General features: G+C 34.3%; 1 protein-coding gene across 1 annotated transcript in view; it reads right to left on the reverse strand.

Annotated features, from left to right (window-relative positions):
* Positions 1-26,452, reverse strand: part of LOC149793583 (dynein axonemal heavy chain 5-like) — a 229,214-nt gene that overhangs the window by 94,534 nt on the left and 108,228 nt on the right. The window contains exons 36-49 of the mRNA XM_089967542.1: positions 26,116-26,340; positions 24,336-24,508; positions 22,589-22,767; positions 21,818-22,005; positions 21,082-21,276; positions 18,747-18,881; positions 16,626-16,733; positions 14,869-15,168; positions 10,798-11,041; positions 7,975-8,087; positions 7,515-7,679; positions 6,812-6,928; positions 4,982-5,122; positions 1,192-1,302 (exon numbers count right to left, since the gene is read on the reverse strand). Coding sequence (XP_089823668.1) covers positions 1,192-1,302; positions 4,982-5,122; positions 6,812-6,928; positions 7,515-7,679; positions 7,975-8,087; positions 10,798-11,041; positions 14,869-15,168; positions 16,626-16,733; positions 18,747-18,881; positions 21,082-21,276; positions 21,818-22,005; positions 22,589-22,767; positions 24,336-24,508; positions 26,116-26,340 — 2,394 coding nt within the window. The remainder of the gene's footprint in view (positions 1-1,191; positions 1,303-4,981; positions 5,123-6,811; positions 6,929-7,514; positions 7,680-7,974; positions 8,088-10,797; positions 11,042-14,868; positions 15,169-16,625; positions 16,734-18,746; positions 18,882-21,081; positions 21,277-21,817; positions 22,006-22,588; positions 22,768-24,335; positions 24,509-26,115; positions 26,341-26,452) is intronic.

Below are 26,452 nucleotides of genomic sequence, written 5' to 3' on the forward strand. Positions count from 1 at the left end.
AAATTTTCCATTATGCACCAAAGCCTGCTAAGAGAAAAAATCACAGTAAATACAATTTAAATTATAAACTATCAAATTTTCAAGTATACTTTTCTCCAGGTAGCATTTTACCACAAATGTACAGTGCTGCCTCAGTGATAGCAACCAACAAAGAGGAAGTAACCCACTAAGAGGAGTATGAATTTGGTAAATCATCATTAATTAACTTCAAATCATGAACAGAACAAATAACTAAGACCCTTACAAAGGGTTCCTGCAGACTTAACAAAACCAAATTCCATGATTTTTTCAAAACTTTTCCAGGGCCAAGTCACAAAACTCAATGACCACAATATCTTGCATTGTCAAGTAAATTAATATAAAGAAAGTCATATATCAACAAAAAAACCAACAACTAGTAAGTGAATGACATATGTTTTCAATATCTAAATTACCATCCAATATAGCAATGGAATGACATATGTTTTCAATATCTAAATTACCATCCAATATAGCAATGAAACGACTGGCTGTGCCACATGAGATGTTACAACAGACTGGTACAAAAACAGGAAAGAAAGATCAATGAAACCAAATTCATAAATTAGTACCTACATTGCAAGTAAGATTAAAGAAATAAAACTTTTTCACAAGAAATCAACTTTGTTTTGTCAGATTGTCAAGTGGTAACTAACTCAAAGTAGCTGGTTGGCCAAATGAATTATTGAATTTAACTAAACAGAAATCATATGAGATCTACTGTCAGAACTTACTCTTGCTATGTGAAGTGAAATTGTGTCATGTTCAAAACAAGATTTTTTAACTGGTGCTTGGTACTCTATTAAGTTAGCATTTATCAGTTTTTTATATTCTACTTTCAGAAATTCCATGACTTTTCTAAACTTTGCAAGGTTTTGGGAAATTCCATAACCTTTCAAGACCCCTGAAAATTAATTTTTTAAAATTCCAAAACTTGCAGGATTCCTGGATTCCAGGACCCATGGGAACCCTGCTTACATGTGGTCATATTTTGCAATGGCAGATCTAGATCTATGACATTTAAGTAGACATTATACACATTATATATAGTATATTGACATTCATGTACACATTATATGTCACAGTGTATATATAGTATATGGACATTCATGTACACATTATACACAGTGTATATATATGTTTCTACTGTTAAACTACAGATAAACTTCATACCTGGAACATCATGGGTGTACTGGCACTGGAGAAGTTGAAACTCTTGAAGAGGTGAACCTCAGGATCATACTTTGAGCAGTAACCCTGGACCATTACAGTCTTGGCTGTACCCTGAAGAACAAAAAGTACATATCTGACTGGATCATGTGATCTTCCACTACAAAATACTTTAATTCGGTTTGTATATACATTACAGTGCTGGTGCTGTTGTTGTTGTTGAAGGGTTTAACGTCATTTTTCAGCACACGATAGGCTATACATGGTGGCCAGTATTAATGGTGGAGGAAGAACCCGGGAAAACCCTGGAAAGAACCAGTGACCCACGAGAAGCTAATGGCAAGCTTTCTCACATACCCACATTGGCTGAATCTGAGACTTGAACCCACACAGAGTGAAGTGAGATGGCAGTGATCCATAATGGAGAGCACTTTAGACCACTTGGCCACTTGGGGCCCCCAGTACTGGTGCATGTTCTTCATCAAATTCTGTGAAATTACTATAGAGGTTCCTCTTTTGAACAGCCCCAATGACTGTTAGCCACCCACTTTATATGGCCAGAATCCTTTGACACCAAGGAGTTTGTGCTATTGATTCCATAACACATTTCTGTTTTGAAATTAAGATATAAATATGACAAAATTAGTATTGTCATATTTTTACATGTACTACTCAAATCTGTGTGACCCTCTCTAGAAAGGCCACCCCTCTTATATGGCCATTTTCTGCTGCAGAATTGGTGTCCTTACAAGAGAGGAACCACTGTAAATAAAATATTTGGTGACTTGTCATACTAGTGCTGCTGCAGTAACCTCATTAGCTGATTTGTGCAATAATGCATTGATGCTGGGTTAGTTTCTCATATACAGAAAGAAAAACTCACTGTTCTTGGATAACAAAGACTGAATGGAAATAGTATCCATTCATCTTGAGTATTATTACCAAACAAGATCTCCATCTTCTGATCAGCTCAGTTAACTTGGCTCCCACATAAGGGGTCCTATACCTGCCCTTGGGATGAAGGGTCCAAGGAAAATAGAGATTTTGAGACAAAGTACTAATTCCCAGAAGGGAGTGCTGTAAACTAGTCTACATGTCTTTATATTTAAACCTTACGAACACCAGGCAGATCTCTGAATTGGTATGCTAAAGTTTATAATGCATCTCAAAGGTCTAGGCTGACTGTGACACCTCTTGAACTGATTTCTGACCCAATCTCCGAGTCCCAGTTCTAAATATGGTGCCCAAATGAAGTGGGCAAGTGCCAGAAATAAGTGAGTGTGTGATTTGGAATTTTAACATAGCTTTAGCAAATTTTTCAGTCACATCACTATGATGCCTGCAGTGTGGAAGTTTATAGTGATCTCTAGCACTGGGGCATCATGCGCAGACATATAGCATGATGTCCCACCCAGTCACATTATCCTGACACCAGGATGATGAGTCCTAACACTATTCCCTTAATAAATGAGCACCAAGCGAGGCAGCTGATGGTACCATTTTTATAAGTCTCTGGTATGACTCAGCCAGGGTTCAAACCTGCAACCTCCTGCATCTGAGGTGGATGCTCTAACCACTAGGCCACTGGAGCAGTACAAGAAATAAGAACCATGACCTGATGAAGTATGCTACCAGCTATGGGGCCAAGGAAAAGATCTAGAGTAAGATCCCAGTGGGTTGGCACTGTGAAAAATCTCAAATGCCCTTTTTGTAAAAATAGTGTGGATTTTTGCTGGAATATGTCTGCTGTGTTCAGGTCTCTTGGGACTTCTTTAATGATGGGTATGATTTAATATAGGGAAGGGGCACTGAAAATGTTATGAATGCCCTCCAATACCACCCGCACCATCCTCAGGTTGAGAGGACACTGTCTCTAATTCTATGGAAAACTTGAATTCCTCCCACAGGATGCATAATGATTGCCTTATACCTAACGGGATTGAAAGAAAGGGAATTTTCCTGCCTACTGTCCTGACACCTGTAGACACAGGTAGTATAACCATGGCATGCACAGATGAAATCAAATTCTTGTTAAACTGGCTGTGAAGAGGTTGAAAATGATACCAAAAAAAGATATGCCATTAAAATAAGTTGACTGGTTCGATTTAATGACACTTTTAGCACACTACTGGCTACATCATGCTGTGAAAATGGAATCTAAGTTCCCTTCCCATGGACAAAACAAGGTAGCCAACCAAAAGATCTGTTTTGTCAAACATCTACCTTAGTGGGCAGACAACCTTTGCCACTTTTGCTGTGTAAAACAAGCTTGGGAATACTGAATTCATGAAGCAGTGGTTGTACTCCTAATGTATTATGATTTATTAACGTATCTAAGAAGTAATATTTTCCTATTAAACATTGCAACTTATGTATAACCACAAAAATACCATTTCACCCATAATCATCTGTACATTTGAAAATGTATTTAATAAAAAGTGTATGAAAAATTACATATATTAGAGTAAACTCAACACAATGCCAGTTGCAATAATTAGAATAACACAAGATGAAAAATATGAACCTGCATTTCCTTCCCTGCCAGTGCAGATTTCAGGACTTCAACCTCTAGAGGTATGTCAGGGCTCCACAAACAGCAAGAAACATTACAAAAGATCATTCATATTGTTGTCATGACCAAATTTATTTATCCTTATATGATACTCCCAACAAATCCAATCAAAGTCCTTGATCTGTAGTAACAATAAAGCACTGGCAGACCTGGATCTATGCATAATGCAATGGTAGATATCTGGATCTACACTCTTCAGTGTGTGCATGTGTTCATGTGTGTGTGTGTGTGTGTGTCTTATACATGCTTGGAGAAGAAGATGAAGAAGATGACAAAGAAGAAGGACATTATTTAACTCATTAACCACCTGCGCCACATTTATGCATCATGAGGTAATGTTTACCCTACTTCTGAGGTCTGTAGCATCAGGGTCATTTAAGGTCATATGTGCATGCGTTCATGTGTGTGTGTGTGTGTGTGTTATACATGCTTGGAGAAGAAGATGAAGAAGATGACAAAGAAGAAGAAGGTCATTATTTAATTCATTAACCACTTGCACCACATTTATTCATCATGAGGTAATGTTTACCCTACTTCTGAGGTCTGTAGCGTCAAGGTCATTTAAGACCTATTAAAGTCAAAGGTATTACAGAAAAGTAGACAGATGTAGCTCTACAATCTTACCAAATAATCTGTACTTTCTACTTGATATAACAAAATACAGAGGAAAAAAACATATTTTTATGAGACACAATTTTTTCACACCAAACATTTGCCTGTTGTCAGAATCAGATTTTGTGTTCAAATTTTAGACTTTTTGGCATGAGATCTAAGGCAGACTAGTCTCAACTGCACACAGACAGGACCCCAATAAGCAAAAATAAAAACGAAAATTTTTACCCTTCTGCACATGCATGAGCAAAATAGCCAATGAAAAACGATGTTTCTAACAAAACTTGGCATCCGCAGATATATTTAGATGTATTCAGAATTAACCCACATAATGCATTTCAAACTCCCATTACAGGCAAAAATGATAAACATCTCCTGGGGTTAACAAATTAAAGAGGATAACACAAGTATTTTAATCCTCCTTACAGCCCTCAATTAATTATATATTTACAAATAACATTCCCTTGCATAAGCTCACCAGGTAACTTGAATAGCTGCTAATATTTTCTGGAATCATTCACTGAAATTCAAAAGGAGAATTTTATTTATTCACAACACATCAACAGCAGTGTAGGTACCCTGAACAGTAATTTCTTGGACAAAACAAACCTGTTCACCAATAAGTAGTACAGCTTTGGCTTGCTTGGAAATGGTCTGAATGAGGAAGTCAGTTCTGACATTGTCTACGTTTGGAACCAGGATACTAGTGTACTCAGGGATACTATCCTTAGGGTAGACATATTCCGGAACCTGTTGAAAACATAGCAAACTGATTAATTTCATAAAATATTTCCATAAGTATAATTTGTTCTTACTTTGAAATAAATTACATTTTTTTGTCAATATTTAAAGATGTAGTTTTGACTGAGGGAGGAAGAGTGGATGGGTATTATTGGTATATCTTTTTTTCATTTTGACTTTAAATTCATAGTCCTAGAGAAACTGAATTCTCATTAATTATTTGAATTATTTCATAGGGCATATTCATAAGATCTTTTGAGTATATCGCCCTATAGAATCTTATGATGAGGTACAGGATAGGTATAATTTGAAAACACTGGACAATTGAGAACACTGTTCAACATCTGGTATTTTCATATCATTTCAAGATGATATAAAATAATTGTAGATTGGTACGATAAAATCAATGCATACAGCACACACTGAAATGATGTGGCTTTAACCTTATGATATCATCTATATCCCTTTTTACACATTTGTCTGAGGCAGTATGAACTTGTGAACAGACTGGACATGAAATGACATGGTTGCAAATTTCATCTCCTATTAAATCATAAAAACTAATTCATACGCAATTTTAATAATTGTAATTGTAATAACACTCCTATTAAAGAAAATTATAAAATCATATGAGCCTCTTAGAAATCTCCAGCAATTTATTACCTGCCATAAATCAGTCACACAGGCTTTTTGTTGATGAAAAAACAATATGACCTAAATAACAGTGTCATAATTAACAAATTTAATTACAGCATACCCTGAAGCTCTATGAATTTCATAAGGAGTCTATGATCTTTTACCTGTGGAAAGTTTATGAATTTTTAAATGCTCATGCAGCTATTATTTCATGGAATATTAGTGAATAGGGTAGTTTTTTTATAATACTTTTTCATGCAGTGGGATTTGACTTATGAGTATATCAGGTAATTCCCAAAATTTTGCAGGCAATTATCTGTAATAGTGGTTCAAAGCAAAGAGGTGAGGTTAAAGAATAGTCTTGGTTTGGCACAGGAAAACCTAGGTTATTTAGCACCATGGCTATCAGAGTAAAGTGCCTGGCCCAAGAACATACCACAGTAGTCGACCTGGGCTGATCCAATGGCAGGATTCAAACCCATGCCCTTTTGGTCACAAGTCTGACATGGTAGCCACTGTGCTGCCACTGCTATCTCTATTAGTTGCCTCTGATTTGAGGACACAATGGGTCTATTCAACATCCCATGCCAGCAGGTGGATGCAGGATAGGCAAATATTTACTTTAAAGGACAGTTCTAATAAGCTGGGTATCATATGAATTTAAAAACTTGTCACTAGTGTTTATTCATTTATTCAAAAGAGTAACTGCTACACTACTTAAAAGCAACAACAAAAAATATGAATTATGACAAACAATTTATCATTCTAAGAAAATTGTTTCTTTTACAAAATTATAAAGCTAGAAGGATATTCTGTTACTCAGTAAGAATGAAGAAAATATACACTTAGTTGTCAAAATATTAAACTTGCAGAAATAAAGTCATGGTGTATCAAAATAAAGACATAAATCTCCTTGTCCTAAATTAATGATTTAGTGACTGATTATTGAATACCAAGAATCTTCTAAGGAATTTAATGTTTAACAAGACACTACATTTTGTATAATTTTAGCCAATGAATTTGCAGTTGCTGGGAAGAAGAAAAAAAGGAAAAAACACATACCCTTCCTGACCAATGTTCCCATTCTCCATTCTCACCCACAACATACTCAAAGATAGTATCATCTCCTTTTGCTGGTGGTAGTGGCAGAGTTGAATTCTTCCTCAGCCATTCTTCCATCTAAATACAACAAAATTTACACTTTCAGTTTCAAAGAGAGAAAAATTTGTTTAAAAAAATAATTACTGGAAAAAGTAGTACCTAATTCAAAAAATAAATACCGGTTTTTAATGTTGCAATTTTAAATAATCCCAAATTTTACCAGTCCTAGGGGATTATGTAAATATTTGCAACATTGAAAAACAGATAATGTAGTATCATTTACTTTGAAGTTATTAAAAAAGACATTTTCATGAGTACCTAAATTCGTGATTTGCCTGTCAAATTTCACATATTCAAGGCAGTAACAAATGCCTAAAATAGAGAATGCAAAAAAAACTATGATGAAAACAATCTGTGGTTGCCTCAATGATTAAAACAATACTATCACCTGTGTAAGCACAAATTAAACACCTGTCAAAATGGAGCAAACTACACTATAAGGTTATCAAAATTTCAGTGGAAAGAATCATAGCTTTTAACTCCAGTGAATTATCACAATTATTTCACTTGGAAAATCTAGCAATTCAAGGCATAGCAAACAAAAATATCCAGTTTCTAACTGAGCAATATAATCCATGTATTGAAATGATTGATAAACAAAAACCTTTTTTCTGTCATCAAGCTCAAGAAGTGCTCCAAGGGACCACATAAGAGCAAAGGTAATGAGTCTTGAAAGGTGATTCTTGTCTATCTCTTTGTTGTCATCTTTCTTAGGGATCAACCCTTCCAGGAGGTCTATTGCCTGTCTTACATAGTTACATTCCAAAACCTGCAAACAAAGATGTCTTATTTAACCTGAAGGATTTAGAGGTTCTAACTAAATTATTTTTACAAAGCTACAAGAGACATTGAGGGAAACAAGAGAGATTACAAAAAAAGCATGGAATAATGAAGAATAAGTTAAGATGCAAATTTATTTGGCATTTTTTAAAGGCATAAAGAAACAATTAAATATTTACTGCATATAATATAATACACCTTTAGAATTTGGAACTGAATATATCAGTTGGTGTAATTTGCAAAATAAATTTTAAAATGTTATTTTCACAGTATGATATACTTACATCCATCTTGGGTAACAGGAACTGTATAGTATTGAGGTACAATGTGGGAAACACTGCCTCAAAGATGTTGAAAATCACTTCAGCCTGCATTGGTGGTCTGGTCAGCAGCCATCCTGTTTCAAAAATTGATTTAGATGCATGCAGTTTGATATATGGAGCTACATGAATGGATGTAAACATTATATGTTTGTATTTTGTTTTAATGATAATGTACTCATTCCTACATATTTTCCTGATGTTGTTAATTTGTTTATTGAATAACAATCTGAGTTGCAACAATTCTTGACTAGTGGCGATGAAATTAAAAATGTATGTACTAATAATATAAATAGTTTTGTGGGGTTTAATGCCATTTTTCATCACATGGTTGGTTACTAATATACATGGCAGACAGTATAATTGGTGGAGGATCAACCAATGATCCATTGGAAGCACTGGCATGCTTTCCCACACACACACATTGGTTGAGCTGAGACTCAAACTCACATGGGCAGAGATGAGATGTGAGTGATCTATGAAGGGTAAAGCCTTAGACCATTCAGTATCACAAATACATAAATGTAAATAAATCTGTAAAAACTACATTCAGCAAACATTATTTAATGTCTCAACACAGAAGAGTCTGAGAAATCCTGAGCAATGATGGAAACATACTAAGATGCCAAGCTTAAAACCTGATTTGACTTAATACCTTAGAACACTCTTTTAGCACTTCTAGAACACTCTTTTGGCTACATAATGCTGCCAGAGGACAATTATGGGCCCTACAGTTCTTGTAATAAAAATCAAACTATTCAAAGCTTTTGTCAACAAGGTTCCAACATTTAAAACAATTTCTAAACATGTACAGTTTTACTATAAGTGAAATCATACTGTCTAACTGAACGAGTGGAAACTCAACCTTTTCACCCCATATACACATTAGGTTAACTGACAGCTGACAGCTTTTATGATATGTTCCTCATGTGTTATGCTTTTCTTAAAGATTACATGTTATTTACATATTTTTTGTTGTATCTGACCTTGTCCATAATCAAGTTAATGGTATACGTGACCAGTGACATTTATTTTTTAAATACATAGATAATATTTCTCTAAGATTAAATATTCAGATCATTATTAATATTAAACATGTTTACTTTGATTTGAGTTCAAGATACTGTCTTGATTCTGACTTTAGAAACTTCCAGAGTGGAAATTTCCTATTTTTTGAGTATTTTAAGAAAATGGTAATTGCATCCTAAGGTTTACTCATTCTTGCCTTAACATATGAAGCAGATTCAGTCTTATTGTTCTGTTCAGTTTTTCATTGGGAGGATTTATTTATTCAAATTATTTTTCATTGGAATTACAAAGTTGCTCAATAATATTCTTGGACTAAAACTTTAAGCTGGAATTATCATGAATTCAGACAAGAACATTCTGGATGATATTGTCAAAGACTTCACACATTACCACATTCCAGGCCACTGGAACATTAGCATATTCGAGACTACAGCCAGATCAATACATTCAATACTGGAATTTATTTGGAATACCACTGGAATTCATTTGGAACTTCATACTTCATTTGGACTTGTGACAGAACTTTTAGGACTATTTGGGATTTAATTTACAAAACTTTAAGTTCTTCTTAAATTTTCACTTTGTATTCAAGGAAAATAAATTATTTGTTTAATTTTATCAAACTTGTTGGTTTTTGCTCTTTTCTGTTACTTATTTTAAGATCATTGATTCATAACATTTGCAATTGTATTCCTTCATCTTTCTGGGACCAAATTCTATTAAGAACTGAACCCTTTGGCTCCAGGTGCATGCCCACTCCCAATCATATGCAACAATGCATAGAAAGGACTTCTGTGAAAACACCCCAACCATTGAGAAATGTGGAAGCTGCAGAAGATCTAATGTGCACACTAGAATCTCACACACTGGAGAGACCCCCTTTTATGATTCTTTTGGTGTCATAGGACTGCCCATTCACTAGTGGACCTTGTGTTGTAGGAGGACAAGAATGACTCTCATACTTCCCAAGTCTTCCTGAGGTGAGGTGACCAACCTGCCTCCTTTTTGTTAAGCTACACTGGAAGAGGGAGTTATCTCTCCTCGTACTAAAGATGAAATTGCCAAAGCAACCACTTATTCCAATTTTGTATGTAATCTTTGTCCAACTGGATTAGAAAGGAATTTTGGAATTACAAAAGGGTAGCAATACTTAAAATAAACAAATAATTTAAGTACTTGGTATATCTCTGTATATTTCCAATGCCATAATAAGGAAAAAAGTGTGACAACCTCACAAGAAACAATTTGTATCCTCTTGAAAATTCCAATGAAAGGTTGGGAACATGAAGTACCCTTACACTGTCCTGGCTTATCTTAGTGCAGACCCTGACCATTCAATCTGTCATTCTACATATATAAAAAATGTCAAATTAGATTGGTATCTCTTATATAAATAATGATCAACAATATTTGCAGAAGTAAATCAGTGAAGTGCTTAAGTTAGTTGGCAGCTTGGAAGCATAAGTTTAACAAAGGGTTTTACAAGAAAGACATTTCACACTGAGAGTGCTATACTGTGATGGATGGGCAGAGGATGGACGGATTGATAGAATGAAAAAATTTCTCACTCCATTGGGTATTATACAGAGTTGATAATAGACAATGAAATTCCAGTCTCTGAGTTAGCTTCTTCATTTTCTTTGAGGCCCTAAGTTAAACAATGTAACCCCTTTATTGGAATTTTCTAGTCTAAGAACCAGCATCAACAGAATTCTCCAAATTTTGCCATCTACTAAAAAAAAAACTAATTCAACTTACCCTTGATAATTGGGTTCCAGTCTAAAACTGAGCTGCTCATGAACACCATGCCGTTTCGAGACACAGTGGCTGGAGATGCATTGTCGATGTTATGTACCTCAAAGATGATCTTGCACAGGGCTGCCATGGGAATACGATCACCATTGGCCAAGGTCAAAGTCTTGTTGTCATCAAGGACAGAGTTCAAGTTCTCAATCCAGATGGCATCTACTGGACCATCAAGTACCAACCAGATGTGTTCACCCTGTGTAATGTATAATTAGAATTTTAATAGGATCCTTATGATCAAGTCCAATTTTGTTACCATATTTACTCGTATGGAAAATGAACCTCACAACAGATTGTGTCAAATGTGTTCACCCTGTGTACTGTGTAACCAGAATTTAAGTTGTATCTTTATGTTACAATCTAGTTTGTTACTCATCTACCTACATGGAACATGAACCTTAATGTAGACTCAGATTTACTGTAATCTGCCAGCAAATCAGATTCAATGTCAACTCAAAATCATAGAACAGCAGAACAGACTGAGCTCTGCTGTCAAGTAATTTGCTGACTCAGATGATCAGACATGAAATCATATATAGAAGAGCACAGACTCAAACCTGTTACAGAGTAATTTGCTGGCCCAGAAAATTACATTAAATAACAACACATATTGAGACCTTTTGCAGAGTAATTTGTAGTTCAAGTTCCAATGCTTACAACAACATTCTTTCTGATCAAAAGAGTAAACTTTGCTAAGAAAATTCCATTTTTGCAAAATTGACTAACAAAAAGAAAACTTCAGAAATATATACCTAGTATCATTCTTTTATGTCTGGATATCACTATAGAAAACATTCATGGTTTAAAAAAATGAATGTTACAAATATGAATTGTTTGTTGGTTAAAATTCAGAAAATTGTGTAGCACAATTAAAGACTGAAAATTAATAAGGCAACAAGATCAGGTCTTTCCCTTCTCCTCCACCCCAAAATAATGTCATCATGTCTTTCCCCTCTCCCCCCACCCCAAATTAATGTCATCATGTCTTTCCCCTCCTCCACCCCAAATTAATGTCATCATGTCTTTCATCTTCCCCCCACCCCAAATTAATGTCATCATGTGACAATGGTCCCTGATAGAAGGAAAGAAAAAATGTAGCAAGCTAAATGAAATAAAATTTTGTCATGAGTGTGATCTAGAAAGTCCCTTTCTTTTAGATGGAAGGATAACATTTTGTGCCTGGAAAAGTAAGCCATTATGTGACAAAGATATCTATAATATCATTGGACAAAATCTGGTCTAATTTAGGTTCTGGTGACTTTTAAAAAATTTCAATGCTCTCTAGTTTGCATCTGTGGAAGGAATATGTGTCTACTTCACAAAGCAAACAACAATGTATAGTTAAACTGATGCCATCTCTTACATCCATAAAGATCTAAATCATTTAATATATATTCTGAATGATGAGAGCACGATACTGACTGACTGGTTCACAGCAAATGGTATGCAAGCAAACCCTCCGAAATTCCAAGTGATTATTGTTGTCAAAAATGTGCAACAAGTAACTAGTATCACTATAAAAAACCATGTGATGACTCTGATTCTCAACCAATGTTCAGCAACTAAGAAATGTCAAAAAGCAGCAGGACACAAAAAAATTAAACATCTTGCAAAGTCTCAACCATTATTTGTCCACTAATACTAAGCTACTAATCTACAAATACTTTATTAGGTCAAATTTCATGTACTGCCATCTTATCTGACTCTTCTGTAGCAAACCTAACTCAGACTAAAAGGAAATATACAATATAAGGCACTAAATCCAGTATTTGACAATATTACTTGCTCATATCATTCTCTGCTAAGAAAGGCAAACCTTCCAACTCTTTACATTTGTAGCTTAAGAAATAAGACAACTGGAGTATAGAAGATACTTCACAAAAACACCGATTACTTTAGTAACCTGGTCACTATCAAACACTGCAAATATAATCTAAGAAACCAAAATCTGGCAACAATACCAAGAGTGAAGACAAACAGGTATGGTAAGCTTTCTTTCAAATTTGATGCTCCCAGAAGCTGGAACAGCCTGCCCAATGAACTAATAACAATTTCTGATTTCAAAGAATTTAACATGCTGATTCAGACATGGTTCAGACCACACCGTAAATGTGTGTTACATCTACCTTTTTAACAGTCAGTGGCACTTCATATATTGGGTTAACTTTTTGCCACAACTGTCTGGACTTAAATTCTCCCACCAAAAACAACTATTTTAAGTAAGTACCTTCTCCTATGTGAACTTCAAGTACCCTCAATTCTCCTGATTTCATTAATTTTATCTAATTAAGTGAATTAGCTGCATTTATTATAATATTTTCTGATCTTTTAATCAGCTGTAATAACTGATATCATGCATACTTTTAAACTATACACTATTCATATTCCATATTTAAATTATTAAATCCCCTTTCTCTGACTCGTTACATATATATATATATATATATATATATATATATATATATATATATATATATATGCTTGTTTATTAATGTATTAATGTCTTATAACTTAATCAGATGTTGTACTATCTTGTATCTACTGATGTAGTCTTTTAATTCTACTGTTGTATTGTCTTGTAAATCTACTACTGTATTGTCTTTTAATCTACAATTGTGTCACCTTTAATTCTACTATTGTACTGTCTTTTAATCTTCTGCAGTGTTGTCTTTTAATCTAGTGTTGTATTGTCTTTTAATCTGCTGCTGTATTGTCTTTTAATCAGCTGCTGTATTGAATGTTATCTAATGTTGCATTGTCTTTTAAAACAGCTGTTACCATTGGCAAGGTAATGTTGCATGTGTACTGTCAGACTGTATCTGTGTACACGTTTGTTGAATTATAAAATGCTGTTGATATGTCAGTAAAATAACTCATACAAAGTTAGTGTTTTACATATTTTACTCTGACCACCATAAATTTTAAATAAAATTTCTTGTATCTTGCATCTTTCACCCACAATGTATAAATGCCCCTGAATGTTAGTAGAAAATCAAAAGCAAACAAATAAAAGACCCAAGTAAGCCCACAACTGCTCACTTGGCTTATATCTGCCATATAATCAAATGCAAAAGCGGTTGGCAAAAAACATCTTAGTATATGTGTCTAGTAAAATTCTTGGTGTCTGAAGACCCTGCTGGCCTCAACACAGCTCAGTGGGAATAAGGTGGTAAACTTCTATTTTTTCATCTTTTGTTGCCAGGTTTGGATGGACATAGAGACACTAGAGCAGGTGAATAAAGATATGTAATCAGATCCTTCTTGAACTCACATGTCCACAAGAATGGAAAATTAATGATCCTGTTGCCATTAATGGGGCATGACAGGACTATTTCTTTCCTTTTATGAGAAGCAAACTGGTACCAGTTTTGCTGCAAAAGAAAAGGAGTGGTAGCCCCTTTCATGTTTCCTTGTATAATAAAGCCAATGTAAGAGATGGGTAGAGCCTAAGACCTACACAGTCTAACAACAAATATGATCAAGGGAAATTCATCCAGGATTTGGACTATCTCAAGTTAACTCATTCAGGATTTGGACTATCTCAAGTTATCTAAATATCTAATTTGATTCAGTCTGGTTTGACTGAAGGATTAAAAGCATAAAATCAATATATTTTCCCAAGGTTTTCAGATGGAACACAGTACTCAATCACCAGCTTTGTGATGTTGTTGTTGTTGTAGGGTTTAATGAAATTTTTCAGCATAAAATAGGCTATACATGGTGCCAGTATTAATGATGGAGGAAGAACCCGGGAAATCCCCGGAAAGAACCACTGACCCTCGAGAAGCTACTGGCAAACTTTCTCACATACCCACACTGGTCGAATCTGAGACTAGAACCCATGCAGACAGAGGTGAGATGGCAGTGATCCGTAACAGATAGTGCTTTAGACCACTCAGCCACTCGGGGCCCCCCAGCGATGTGATAAAATTGACTATAAATGTAGGAAAATAGCAATGAACCAGAGAGGTATAGCTGCAAAATTATACATTCACAAGTAAAATCAACCAAGCTGAATCTCACCTTCTTAGCTTTATGAGTTCTTCTCCACAGTGTGGAGAAAATTCCATCTGTCCAGTCATTTGTAGCTACATCCAGACGACCAAACATCTGTGGAGCTGTGATGGCTTTGGGGTTCATTCTCATCTCTCTGTGTGGCTCACCACACTCTGTCATTGACTTCATCAGGGTGTGGATACACTTGGTTTTACCTGCACCACTTGGTCCAAGTGTCATCATGCCATGACGGACTCTCTGGGTCTCAAACAGCTGGATCAGTTTCAGCCTCCATGCTGGATGGAGGATCAACCCTGCCTCATGAACCTGCAAGATAATGAAATAAACCAGAATTATTAGTAATGGGTAATGATTGCTGCAGTTTGTTTACTATGGCCTTAAACTGAGGGACTTTGGAGATATAAACAATGTGTATCCAACAATTTCAATATTTAAAAAATGCTGCGCAATCAAATCACGAAGAGCTCAATAATTAAACTTGCCACTGAGCATCAGGTTTGGTGAACAATCCCATAATGCATTTCCTAATTTTGAAAAGATCCTTTGGGCTGTAAATGAAAAACCTAAAGCTGGTGTTGTACTAAGGACTTTCAGAAAATTCTGCTGGTCAGAAACAGTGAAACCTAAGAAAAAACAAAACGAATAACAAATGGGACATTATCAATCTGACAGTAGCTGCTTTTGGGTCTTGTTCTGGTGACCTCTCAATTAGCCAGTAAAAATGCAGCTTTCAGAAATCTAAAGTGAATCAAATTCTTCAGCATATACTGATGTTCTTCAGTCGCACTACTCAGTCTGCCAAATGCAAAGATATAGGACTTGATCTGATTGGCTGATAAAACTAGCAATTATGGTATATCACACATCACCAGAACATGACCCTTAAGTGGCTGCTGTTCATGTAGGACAGTGGAGATCTGATTTTAATCATACTGGGGACATTATTATTTGTCCATTACCTGTTCAATAGTACTCTATGTAGGATTTAGTAGGGCATGGCTGACTGGATAATATTAAGACAAAGTATGCAGTCAAACTAAATTTACTGTGCTGAAACCATTTTGTTCTTATTAGATTTACTGTGACTGTAGCCAATAACCTATCCCAAACACTATTTTTTTTTATTATCCAAAGTGCAAGCCATCACGAAATTTGCAAAGTACAACTAAACTATGTATGCACAAAAACAATTTTCTTTGTGCCACAGTGACAATGATCATTGCTCTTTTGACTTCAAAAAGAAAACATGGAATATCTTTCAGATTTTCTGAGGTTAAATAAGATGAACAGATGTTTATCATTTCCATGATAAATTCTCTCTAAAGACGATCTTCATATTATGAAACAAGCTGGCTCCAATTGGCAATTTGTATTCATTATAATCTGGGTCACATTCAAACAGATTAAGTAACATATCTTCCATGGTGCTGAGTTTATTAGAATTAAAACGGCATAATTATATCATTTATGGCATGTACCACCAGCATCAGTAAGCATACATGATGTATGGACTGAGAAAACTTCACAACAAAAAAAAACAACACATACCTGAAACATCCAGCAGGTTATTCCCTACCATTTGCATATTATCTGTGGGGGAGGGTCTGCATAGCCTTGAATAATGGGAGACATTTTCATTGTTGGCTTGTTTTATATTTTTATGTGACTTTAAATTCATGACCTAGCTTACCCACAAAAAACACAACACTTGGATCACCATGATTTAAAGTAACTCACAGTAGTTCAAATTAGCTATTGCTGACCTTGTTTTCAATGGCAGCCTCAATATCAGGGTAGCCAGCCTTATCCAGCTGTATTCCTGGGAACAAGTCATCAATGAGAGACATAAACAGAGGCTCATCTTCATCCACCTGAAATGAAACATAACTACCAATGAAGTACATCTGAAAGTGTGAAACATTTTCTAGGTGTAAGCATCAAAACCTGAAGTAAAATACAAAACATTTCAGAGATTTTAATCTCTCAATCTCTCTCGCTGGCTTTATGCAAGCTGTGTGAGTTGGCAACTGACAGTTCATACCATGATAAACTATATAAAAAAAACAACCAATTTTCACTTCTTTAAATCTATTTTTTGTATTCACTAACAGTTTAGGCTAACTACAGGGGCTACTTACAAATGAAATTATGACTATTGGTAAATGGTTATAGTGATCAGTCTAATAGTAAAACAGTGCAAGACATCAACCATGACAGTTATGATGGGGAGTAGCAGGATTTTTACCCCCACCCTCCATATTACAGCTATCAAGGCTGGCATTTTACATAGTAGGAATAACTGTTATAATGGTTAGTCTTTGAACATCCCCTCTTCCCAATCCCTTTACCCATTTAACTATAGTTTTAAATTCATTTGTAACAAGCCACAGATTTTGAGTTTCCCAGCTTTTTCTTCAAACCTAATCAAAGAAAGAATTATTTATCATCAGAAAAATAATAAAGATTTTTTATTTGATTCTATCAAATCAATTGATTAAATTTTCTAAATAAAATATAAACCCACTGTTTTTATTTAATTTTAAAAGGCATGCAGTGTGTATGCCTTTCGATTCAGTGTTTACATTAGTTACTTTGCATGTGACACTATTTATGGAAGTATAAAGCAGCTCTCCTTACAGTTTATACAGAAATAGATGTAAATGGATATGATCACATGGTTATTTTCTGACCAATGGAAATCTTCCCTACATTTATCAACTGATGAAACTACAATTATTGCCAAATGAACACCTTAATACAGTACAATTCAAAGTGAACTCATTCAAGTTTACAAATTCTTTCTTTGCTGGACAATCAATGAAGGTGTTGGCAACTAAACTAACCTCGAAACGATAGCTTTGTTTATTGACAGTTTCTTTGCTGGACAATCAATGAAGCTATTGGCAACTAAACTAACTTCAAAATGATAGCTTTGTCTATTGACAGTTTCTTTGTTAGCCAATCGATGTAGGTGTCATCAACTAAGCATTCTGTTTAACACTCAATGATCACAAAACACAAGACAAAAGAGATTTCAAAGCTTATCTCTATACTTGTTAAAAAATCCTTTAAATGAATGGCTGCCCCAGGGTAAGTACTAATATACATTAGATCAGTTCCTTGTACCATGGTACCATGTGGTCTGTGTCAAGATATGTCAGCACATTATATCTTTAGAGCAAAATATGCAAGGCCTAGGTCCGAATTAAGAAAAAAAAGTAACTTGCTACAACAACTAAGTTTTATTAACATCATCCAAGACTTATTTAGGGACCTGATAAAATACAACTTCACTATCCAACTTTATTGGAAATGTGTGTTAATTAACATATTTTTGAGTTAGCAAGTCATCCTGTTGTCTGTTATTATTTAACTTCCAAACAGTAAATGTAGAACGAAATAAAATAATGTTATTGGGTGAATTCTAATGAATAATTTTCTCAAACAAAACAAAAGTTGATTTATAATTAATGATTTTGAGAGGAAACCAGTTAATCATGAAAATATAATACTAATACTAAAGCAGCTGCAAATCTGGAACCAAAAATGACATCTCATTTTCTGGTACATGTAATAATTTGGTATATCAATATTTTATCATGTATCACAACTTCTGACACCACTGAATGATTTTAAATTAAAACTCAAAAATATATCCCTACCACATAATTTTCAGAGAAAAATGTCCAGCAAGTGCCATTCCATTTCAGACTCTATTACATTATATATACACACACACACACACACACACACACACACACACACACACACACACATATATATATATATATATATATATATATATATATATATATATATATATATGACAGTTTGAATTTAGCTGAAGTTATGTGCTTAAATTTTAGAAAAAAACAGTAACTCACCAGTTTAGACAAGTTCATATCTCTCAAAACTCTCATCACAATGACTGGCTCAGGTTCATCTGGGTTGGATCTCTTGAATGAACCAAGGGTACGTAGGACAGACAGGATGTTACGCAAACCGAAGTCATAGTGCACCTGTGATAAATTACAGTAAACAAAGTATAGGTACAGAATCACCAAATTTAATTTTGGTGCAAAATGCTTCTGAAAACTCTCAGCCAGCCATTAACATACTATAATCATACAAGATCTTAATGACACAAGCCCACGCTCCAATGTGATCAAAATCATGTCAGAAATATTGCCTCCAGAGTGTTAACATGCTTAGCTAATACGTTGTATGATCACCAAATTAATATGTATCTCCTTCATTATCAAACTAGTTCAAGATCTTGATGACATAAAATATATTTCAAGTTTGATCAAGTCCAACCATTCAGATGCAAGATGACCTTGTTAATCTGCATGGATTTCATTCATTATAAAACTCATCCAAGATCATGATCAGCAAATTTTCGAAGTCAGATCAAAGTCAGATCAGAAACTGATAACAAGTCTCACCAATCAGATGCAAAATGACCTCATTGATATATATAACTCTTACTCACTATCAACCTTGTCCGAGACCTTAATAATATATTATAAATTTAAATTTAATCACAACTGGATTAGAAACATGGCCTCCAGAGAGTTAACAATCTCAGCTAATCATATCCAAGATAACATCATGGCCTCTGTAGTTTACAATCTCAGCCAATCATATACAAGATAACATCAATAATATGTGCTGATCTTGCAAATTATATGAATTATAAGAGATCTGGATAATATAAGCCCATATTCCAAGTTGGATCAAAATCAAATGAAAAAGATGGTCTTTAGAGTGGTAACAATTCAGACAATATGATGAAAGATATAATAATAATAATAATAATAATAATAATAATAATAATAGTAATAATAATAATAATAATAATAATGACAATTACTTTATTTAAAGAGGGTGACACAATTATAGTTGCATGGAATTAATCCTCCTTGTGGCCCTCTATTATATACACATTTACATTCAAGTACAGGTTAATTTTTACACACTTATGCATGAACATACACACATGTATACATATATTCACACACCATTCATAATATGCTATATTTATAAATGGACATAATAAACAGAAAATTTATCACACAAAAATAGCATTGATAATAAGCTAAATTATATAAGGACACAATAAACAGAAAATCTAAACAAACATGCTCCAACTAGGTACATTGTGTATATACAGTACAACTAGGTACATTGTGTCTATAATACAGTACAACTAGGTACATTGTGTCTATACAGTACAACTAGGTACATTGTGTATATAAAGTACAACTAGGTACATTGTGTATATAAAGTACAGAAGTAGTGAGACAACTAGGCACATTGTGTATATACAGTACAAAAGTAGTTAGACAACAGATGCTCTAACTAGGTACATTGTGTATATACAGTACAAAAGTAGTGAAACGACAGTGGAAGGTTTGTGAATTTATACTTTAAGCTGTAATGAATCTGTCAAATTAAACAATTCTACTTTTCATTCATTGAATTAGATTATAATTGAATATGTTTATATATTATTACTTTCTCTAATTTCCTTTGGGATTTTGTTCCAGATTAGTGATCCTGAATATTGAAAACTTTTCTTAAAGAGTTCTTTATTTGGTTTTGGGATGGAAAGATGGTTGGCTGAAATTGATCCTAAATAAGGAGCGATGCCTTGTTTTGTAGCATGAAATAGTTCACTGACATATAATGGGGCCATAATGTTTGAAACTTTGTGCAGAAGCCTAGCCTTTCTCAGAAATATATCTTCACTTACTATTATCATTTTAATATCATTCAGTTCATTAATATGCACAGAACTTGCTCATTACTGAACTTGTCCAAGATCTTAATGATACCATTAAAATGCAATCGCTAATGGATTGACAACAGATGATGAATGACAGGTGATGCATATCAAGTATAAGGGCATACCATAAGCTCACTTGGTCTTATGGGCATGCTGAGCTAACAACCAATTATACGCTATATATATGGTAAAACTGGTTACAACTTGAAAAATAGAAATTAAAAAAGTGTTCTGTCATGACTTTTTTTTTTTCTAAAAAGAAATGAAAATACAGGATGATAAATTTCTGACCCAAAAATAATGTGCATTATAAAAAGACCCTAGTGACAATATTGTTAGAAAAAGATTATCTCAGTTTTGTGTGCATATATATCAATACAAATCAACAATGTTAATGCATGTATTAATTTGTGTTTTGTACAACACTGTACCTGTTTGGTCAGCTGCTCCTCACAGAGCTTGTACAGAGTGAAGAACTTCTTGGCAAGGACTATGTTCTGCTGGAAACCACAGCTGGCAAGTTTCACACGGATGATGATAGCTCGGTCTGGCACCATCATAGCAACAGTGCGGAAGTTGATCTTCAAGTTCTCAGGTAGTTCCTGACGACCGGCGTAACCTGGGTTCTAATACATAAAAAACAGCTTTTCTATTATGACAATAATATCTGCAGTGGACTGGATATGCAATCAAATGCATGAATGAGTAAATTCCATAGCTCTCTGGATGAGAAGTGAAAGTTTTGGTGAAGCTACTTAAAATTTTACTCAAGGGACTTATCGCAGACAATAAATTTTAAATATAAAATTGATTCTTTCTCATTGATTCACAGCTTGCATCTAAAATAATCTCTTTCAGACAAAGAAGTTGATTTCAAAAATAAACCAGAATGGATTTATTTTTTAAACTCTCTGCCCTGCCTAAATGCTAAACATTGGCATGGTGTCAAGGAAAAGTGCCACAAAGCAGACAGGTTTTGCCTAACAGCTATATATTCAACTAAACCTTTTGGGTCAATCTAAAAGAAATATGTACAAATTAAATATTTGTAAAATCCTTAAATGACTTTTGCTGATCTTAAAAAAAAAATGTACCTTTACTCATTGCATGAAACAGCTAAATATTTTCAACTATATTAGAGAATTATGGGAGCCTATAAAGCCATACCATGGTCAAGAAAATGCCAAACTCCATATCTAAGTCAACAACGTCACCATCAGTAAAGATAAACTGTGACTTGCGCTCTTTCTTGCACTGCAAAACAATGGCAATCTGCTGGGCAGCTACAGACAACACAGGCAACTCTATACGGTTGAACTCATCAAAGCATCCCCATGACCCTGACTGAGCTAAACCTGAAAGATATTTACAAAAAATTAGTAACATTAGATCATAAAGAAATAACTCTCCTGATATTTATTTTTTTAAGCTGCTGTGGTTGGAAATTTACAGGTAAGGAAAAGGTCATGATAACTTTTGATTCTATAAAAGAATTCAAACTAAGATTTGCCCTTTTCACTTGAAGAAAAAAAAATGCAACAAACAATTTAATAATAAGAGCACAGACAGAAAGCCTTTTTCTGCTTTTTCTATGGACTTCAGTTTTATAATATCAGTATTCCAAGAATGTATTTCAATTGTCCATATATCCACTGGCTTCAGAGATGCAGTTAAAATAAATAAATTTCCTTTGTATGAGAGCCTCAAGGTGGATTAGTTCTTCAGCTAATTGTGTTACCCTCTTCAAATAAAGTTATTATTATTATTATTACTACTGTCATTCAGTGAATATAATGAACAAAAAGCTGTTTAGTATTCCTCCAATATAACTCCAAATGTCATGATCTGAAAAGGTTCAATATGTGCTTTAAAGCTTGCAGGTAACTTGCAACCAGTCTCTTCATGCATATTTTAAGAAAAACTACTTAAATGCTTTACCCTTGTAGATACGTCCAAGACCTCTGAAGTCCATCTGATCAGAGCAATTGAAGACGACCACATATTTTCCAAGGCAGCGTCCCATGTCTTTGACTGATTCTGTTTTTCCAGTACCAGCAGGACCTGCTGGAGCACCACCAAGGGACATCCCTAAGGCTTGGGCTAATGTGATGTAGCATCTGTAAAAAAAAAAAAAAAAATATAATTTTCTATTTTAAGTTCTAAAACATTGTAAATCATGACACCTTTTTAGTTGAAAATTTACAAAATTAATAATATTTGGAAAACTTTCTAGCAAAGTTCAGATTGGCAATGTATAATGTGCGTAAAAAGTTGTATATCAATTTTTAAATTTAAATCCTAAATCCATTTTAAATTTGATACTATACAAAATTAGTGTGACGTTCACCAATTTCTTCCATCAAAAATTTTGTATGATAACTATTTACCATGTTGTATGTGTTTACACAGCTAATATACATAAAGAAGAAGACCAATCACCCAGGTGGTTGACAAGTGTTAGCTTGTCAATGCAAATTTACAAACATATTGAAACAATAGATGGAGGAGGAAAACTTGGTGAATTGTTGTTGCATTGTCGGTTAATCTTGATGTTATTTTATCCTCTTTCCGACATCATGTATATAAGACCACTTTCTCAGCATAAAAAAGAAAATCATTATACAACCAATATCCTCCCTGTATCTTACCCTGCCCTTGAGGATTAGACCAAGATTCATAACTCAGAAACTATTCATAGCCCCATCATGAAAGTACATACACCAACTGGGCATTGTAATGGGAGATAATCTGTACAGTCGGCATAGAATACTGGATCTGTTGTTACCCCTACCCCCTAGCCTAGGCAACACCCCTGGAGTAATTTGAAACCAATGACACCCCCATGCAAGGGATCAGTGGTTAATACAACTTCAAGAATGTTCACAAGCTCAGTCAATAAGATGCAAGACCTTCTTATTAACTGGTGAAAACGATGATCAAACTCATCTGAGATCTTACTGATAAAAGTTTACTTACTACATCTTATCAGGATCTGACTAGAAATATGGCCTTTAGCGTATTCATAAGCTCAGTCTATCAGATAAAAGATCACTTCATTTGTTTCCATGGATATTGCTCATAACCAAACTCATCCAAGATGATGATATAAAAACGTATATACCAAGTCTGATCAAAATCGGATCATTTGCATGGCTTCTAGACTGTTTACAATAATTTGCATGGAAACACTCATATATTCAAACTTCACCAAAATCTTAAGGATAAAAGCTTACATGCCTATTCCAGTCAAAATCATATCAGTTCTGATCAACATCTGATTAGAAACAAAGACTCATTGTCTTCACAAGTGTTGACAGATAAACAAACAATGGATGGCACAAGATGGGAACAAGACAATATCATTACATAGGTAATGTGCATAAATATTGTCAATACATTATTTCCAATGAAGGCGCCATACAAATCACAATAATGAAAGGTATACATTTAATGCTACTGAATAAAAAGAACGTTAAATGAAGATTCATGACAGGGTATTTTCTTGTTGCACATTTGAATTCAGATGTGATCTTCTGATAGGCAGAATGCCAGTGGTGATATAATGATTAAAGACTATGGTGTTTACCTGAGAAAGGTTCAAATTTATGTAAACAAGCTGACCACTATCTGATGGCACAAGTTAGAATATTTAACTATATTCAAGAAATTTCTTATTTAATTTCACCTGTCAGTCAGAGGAGTGATGACAAGTCTCTCTGTGCAGCCCAGAAACTCGTTCATGTAGGTGAAGTCCACATCAGTGATGGAAATCTGGCATTTGTCAATGTCTTCAACAAAGTAGAAACGGGACTGCTTCAGCCACTCAAAATCACCTGGTGATCGAATGTGCATCTTCACCTGTATAACAATATCAAATCTGCCTAAGTACTGCAATGAGTATAGACACTGATCATTGTCACATAATACATCAGCTGATTGGAGTAAGTGTTCACATATAATTAGGCAAAGGCCCTATATGCTAGAAATTGTCAACCATTTCATCATTTAAAACCTAATTTAAATCATGTAAACCTTCATAATTTAATGAATGGATAACTATACAACTTAATACATTTGAAACAAGTGGTCATATTCTAGGTTTCATCATAAGTTACTTTTCCTAACATTTATGGATACAAGATTTGGAGATAAAGAAGTATTTCTTTTTAATACAGCCACTTATGGGTAATATGACTTCTCGAAGAATCTTACTGATGTTAATGATGCAACTGCTTTTCTCAATGGAAAGTGATATTTTTTGTGGTAATCCAAGTGGACAAAAGAGTAATTTGAGAATTACAAGTATAATCTACATAATAAATGTCATGATTGCTATAAATTGTTTGAAAAATATATCTTTAATATCTTTACTTCTTTAATCAGCTGGATCTATAAATGGTTAAAGTTTGTGTCACAAATGGAGAAAAAAAATCAAAGTGGATCAGTGCCCATATCCAAATACAAATGGGAAAAATCCAAGTGGATCAATGCCAGAATTCAAACATGAGCAATTTACAATTCTATAAGCAAAAACTTTATCTAGCCAATAATTTTAACTCTCCACTGTGACTGATCATAAAGTTGACTCCAAAAACCTTGCAACACACATGATGAAGTCCTAAACTTGAGTGGTGTATTACATCACTTAGGTATTCTTTTAAATTTCGAAAACACTCTCTTGATTTCTCCATTTTCTGATGTGACATAGAACAAAGTTCAAAAAGATTACTCTCCACAATCATGTTTCAGTGATTTAAAATTCACAAGTCATATCCGTAAAATCCACTTTGATTCCTTCTTAAACCATAAATTATTACATAGATTGGTTTTCCAGCCAATTCTTTTCATTAATATTGAATCAGAGAAACTGGTTTTCAAATGGAAGAAAAAAGCATCCTGTCTAAGAAAGTCATCAGTTTGCTGGTACCTGCCCTAAATTAGCAAGCCAATATCACAGGCTAGTAAAATCTGTCTTCCAAATGGTTAATCAGTGATTCATTCATGTAACAATGACATCGTTCCCAATGTAGTTAGTTTGAAAATTCTCCCTGAACTGTAGTCATTAGTTTATATTTTTACATCAGCACAATGCATAAAGGATAAAAAGTAAAATATTTCTGAAGCTTTCTTCAAAGATGATATCCGATAGTTTTCTGTGTCCTTAAGACCTCCAGAAGTGTGACACAGTGGTCAGCAAGAACCTTCTTTTCTATTCATTTCTCACATATAAAAAAATATCTGGAAAATATCATGGGTTTAAAAAGTGACAAGCCTAGTCTTTAATTGCTTTATTTCATTTCATTGTATCACTGAACCTGAATGTGTAATCCATACACAGGTGAATATAAGACAAAATCCAATGTATAAAATTGCTATGATTAGCCAAAATCATAGTGGTATGTACACAGGAGCAGGCAAGTTCAAAAGAATGACAAATTTTGCAAAAGAAATCTTTCTTCACTCACCATGTCATCAAAGATATCCTTTTGATGGACATGAATGGTGATAAGGGTTTCGAATTTGGTCCTGTCTATCTTGGACAGATCTTGTGTAGTTTGGTTGATCAGTTCGTTCAGCATATCCAAGAATTTCTGGTTCATGGTTTGCATTATCTTCTTATCTGTCCTGGCATTTGTCAGAGCTTCCTCTGAGTCTCGAGTCCAGACCATTTGTATCCCAAGGAGACCCACCTACCATGAACAGAAACAGATACATACTATATTAATGTCTGTTATCAGACAATATACATTTTCAGACACCAAAAAGGTTCTGATAACATAACTTTTTCATACCTATTGATTT

Source organism: Sinohyriopsis cumingii, chromosome 8, assembly GCF_028554795.1.
Source record: "Sinohyriopsis cumingii isolate HCF-2022 chromosome 8, ASM2855479v2, whole genome shotgun sequence".
In the NCBI taxonomy this organism is placed as follows: domain Eukaryota; kingdom Metazoa; phylum Mollusca; class Bivalvia; order Unionida; family Unionidae; genus Sinohyriopsis; species Sinohyriopsis cumingii.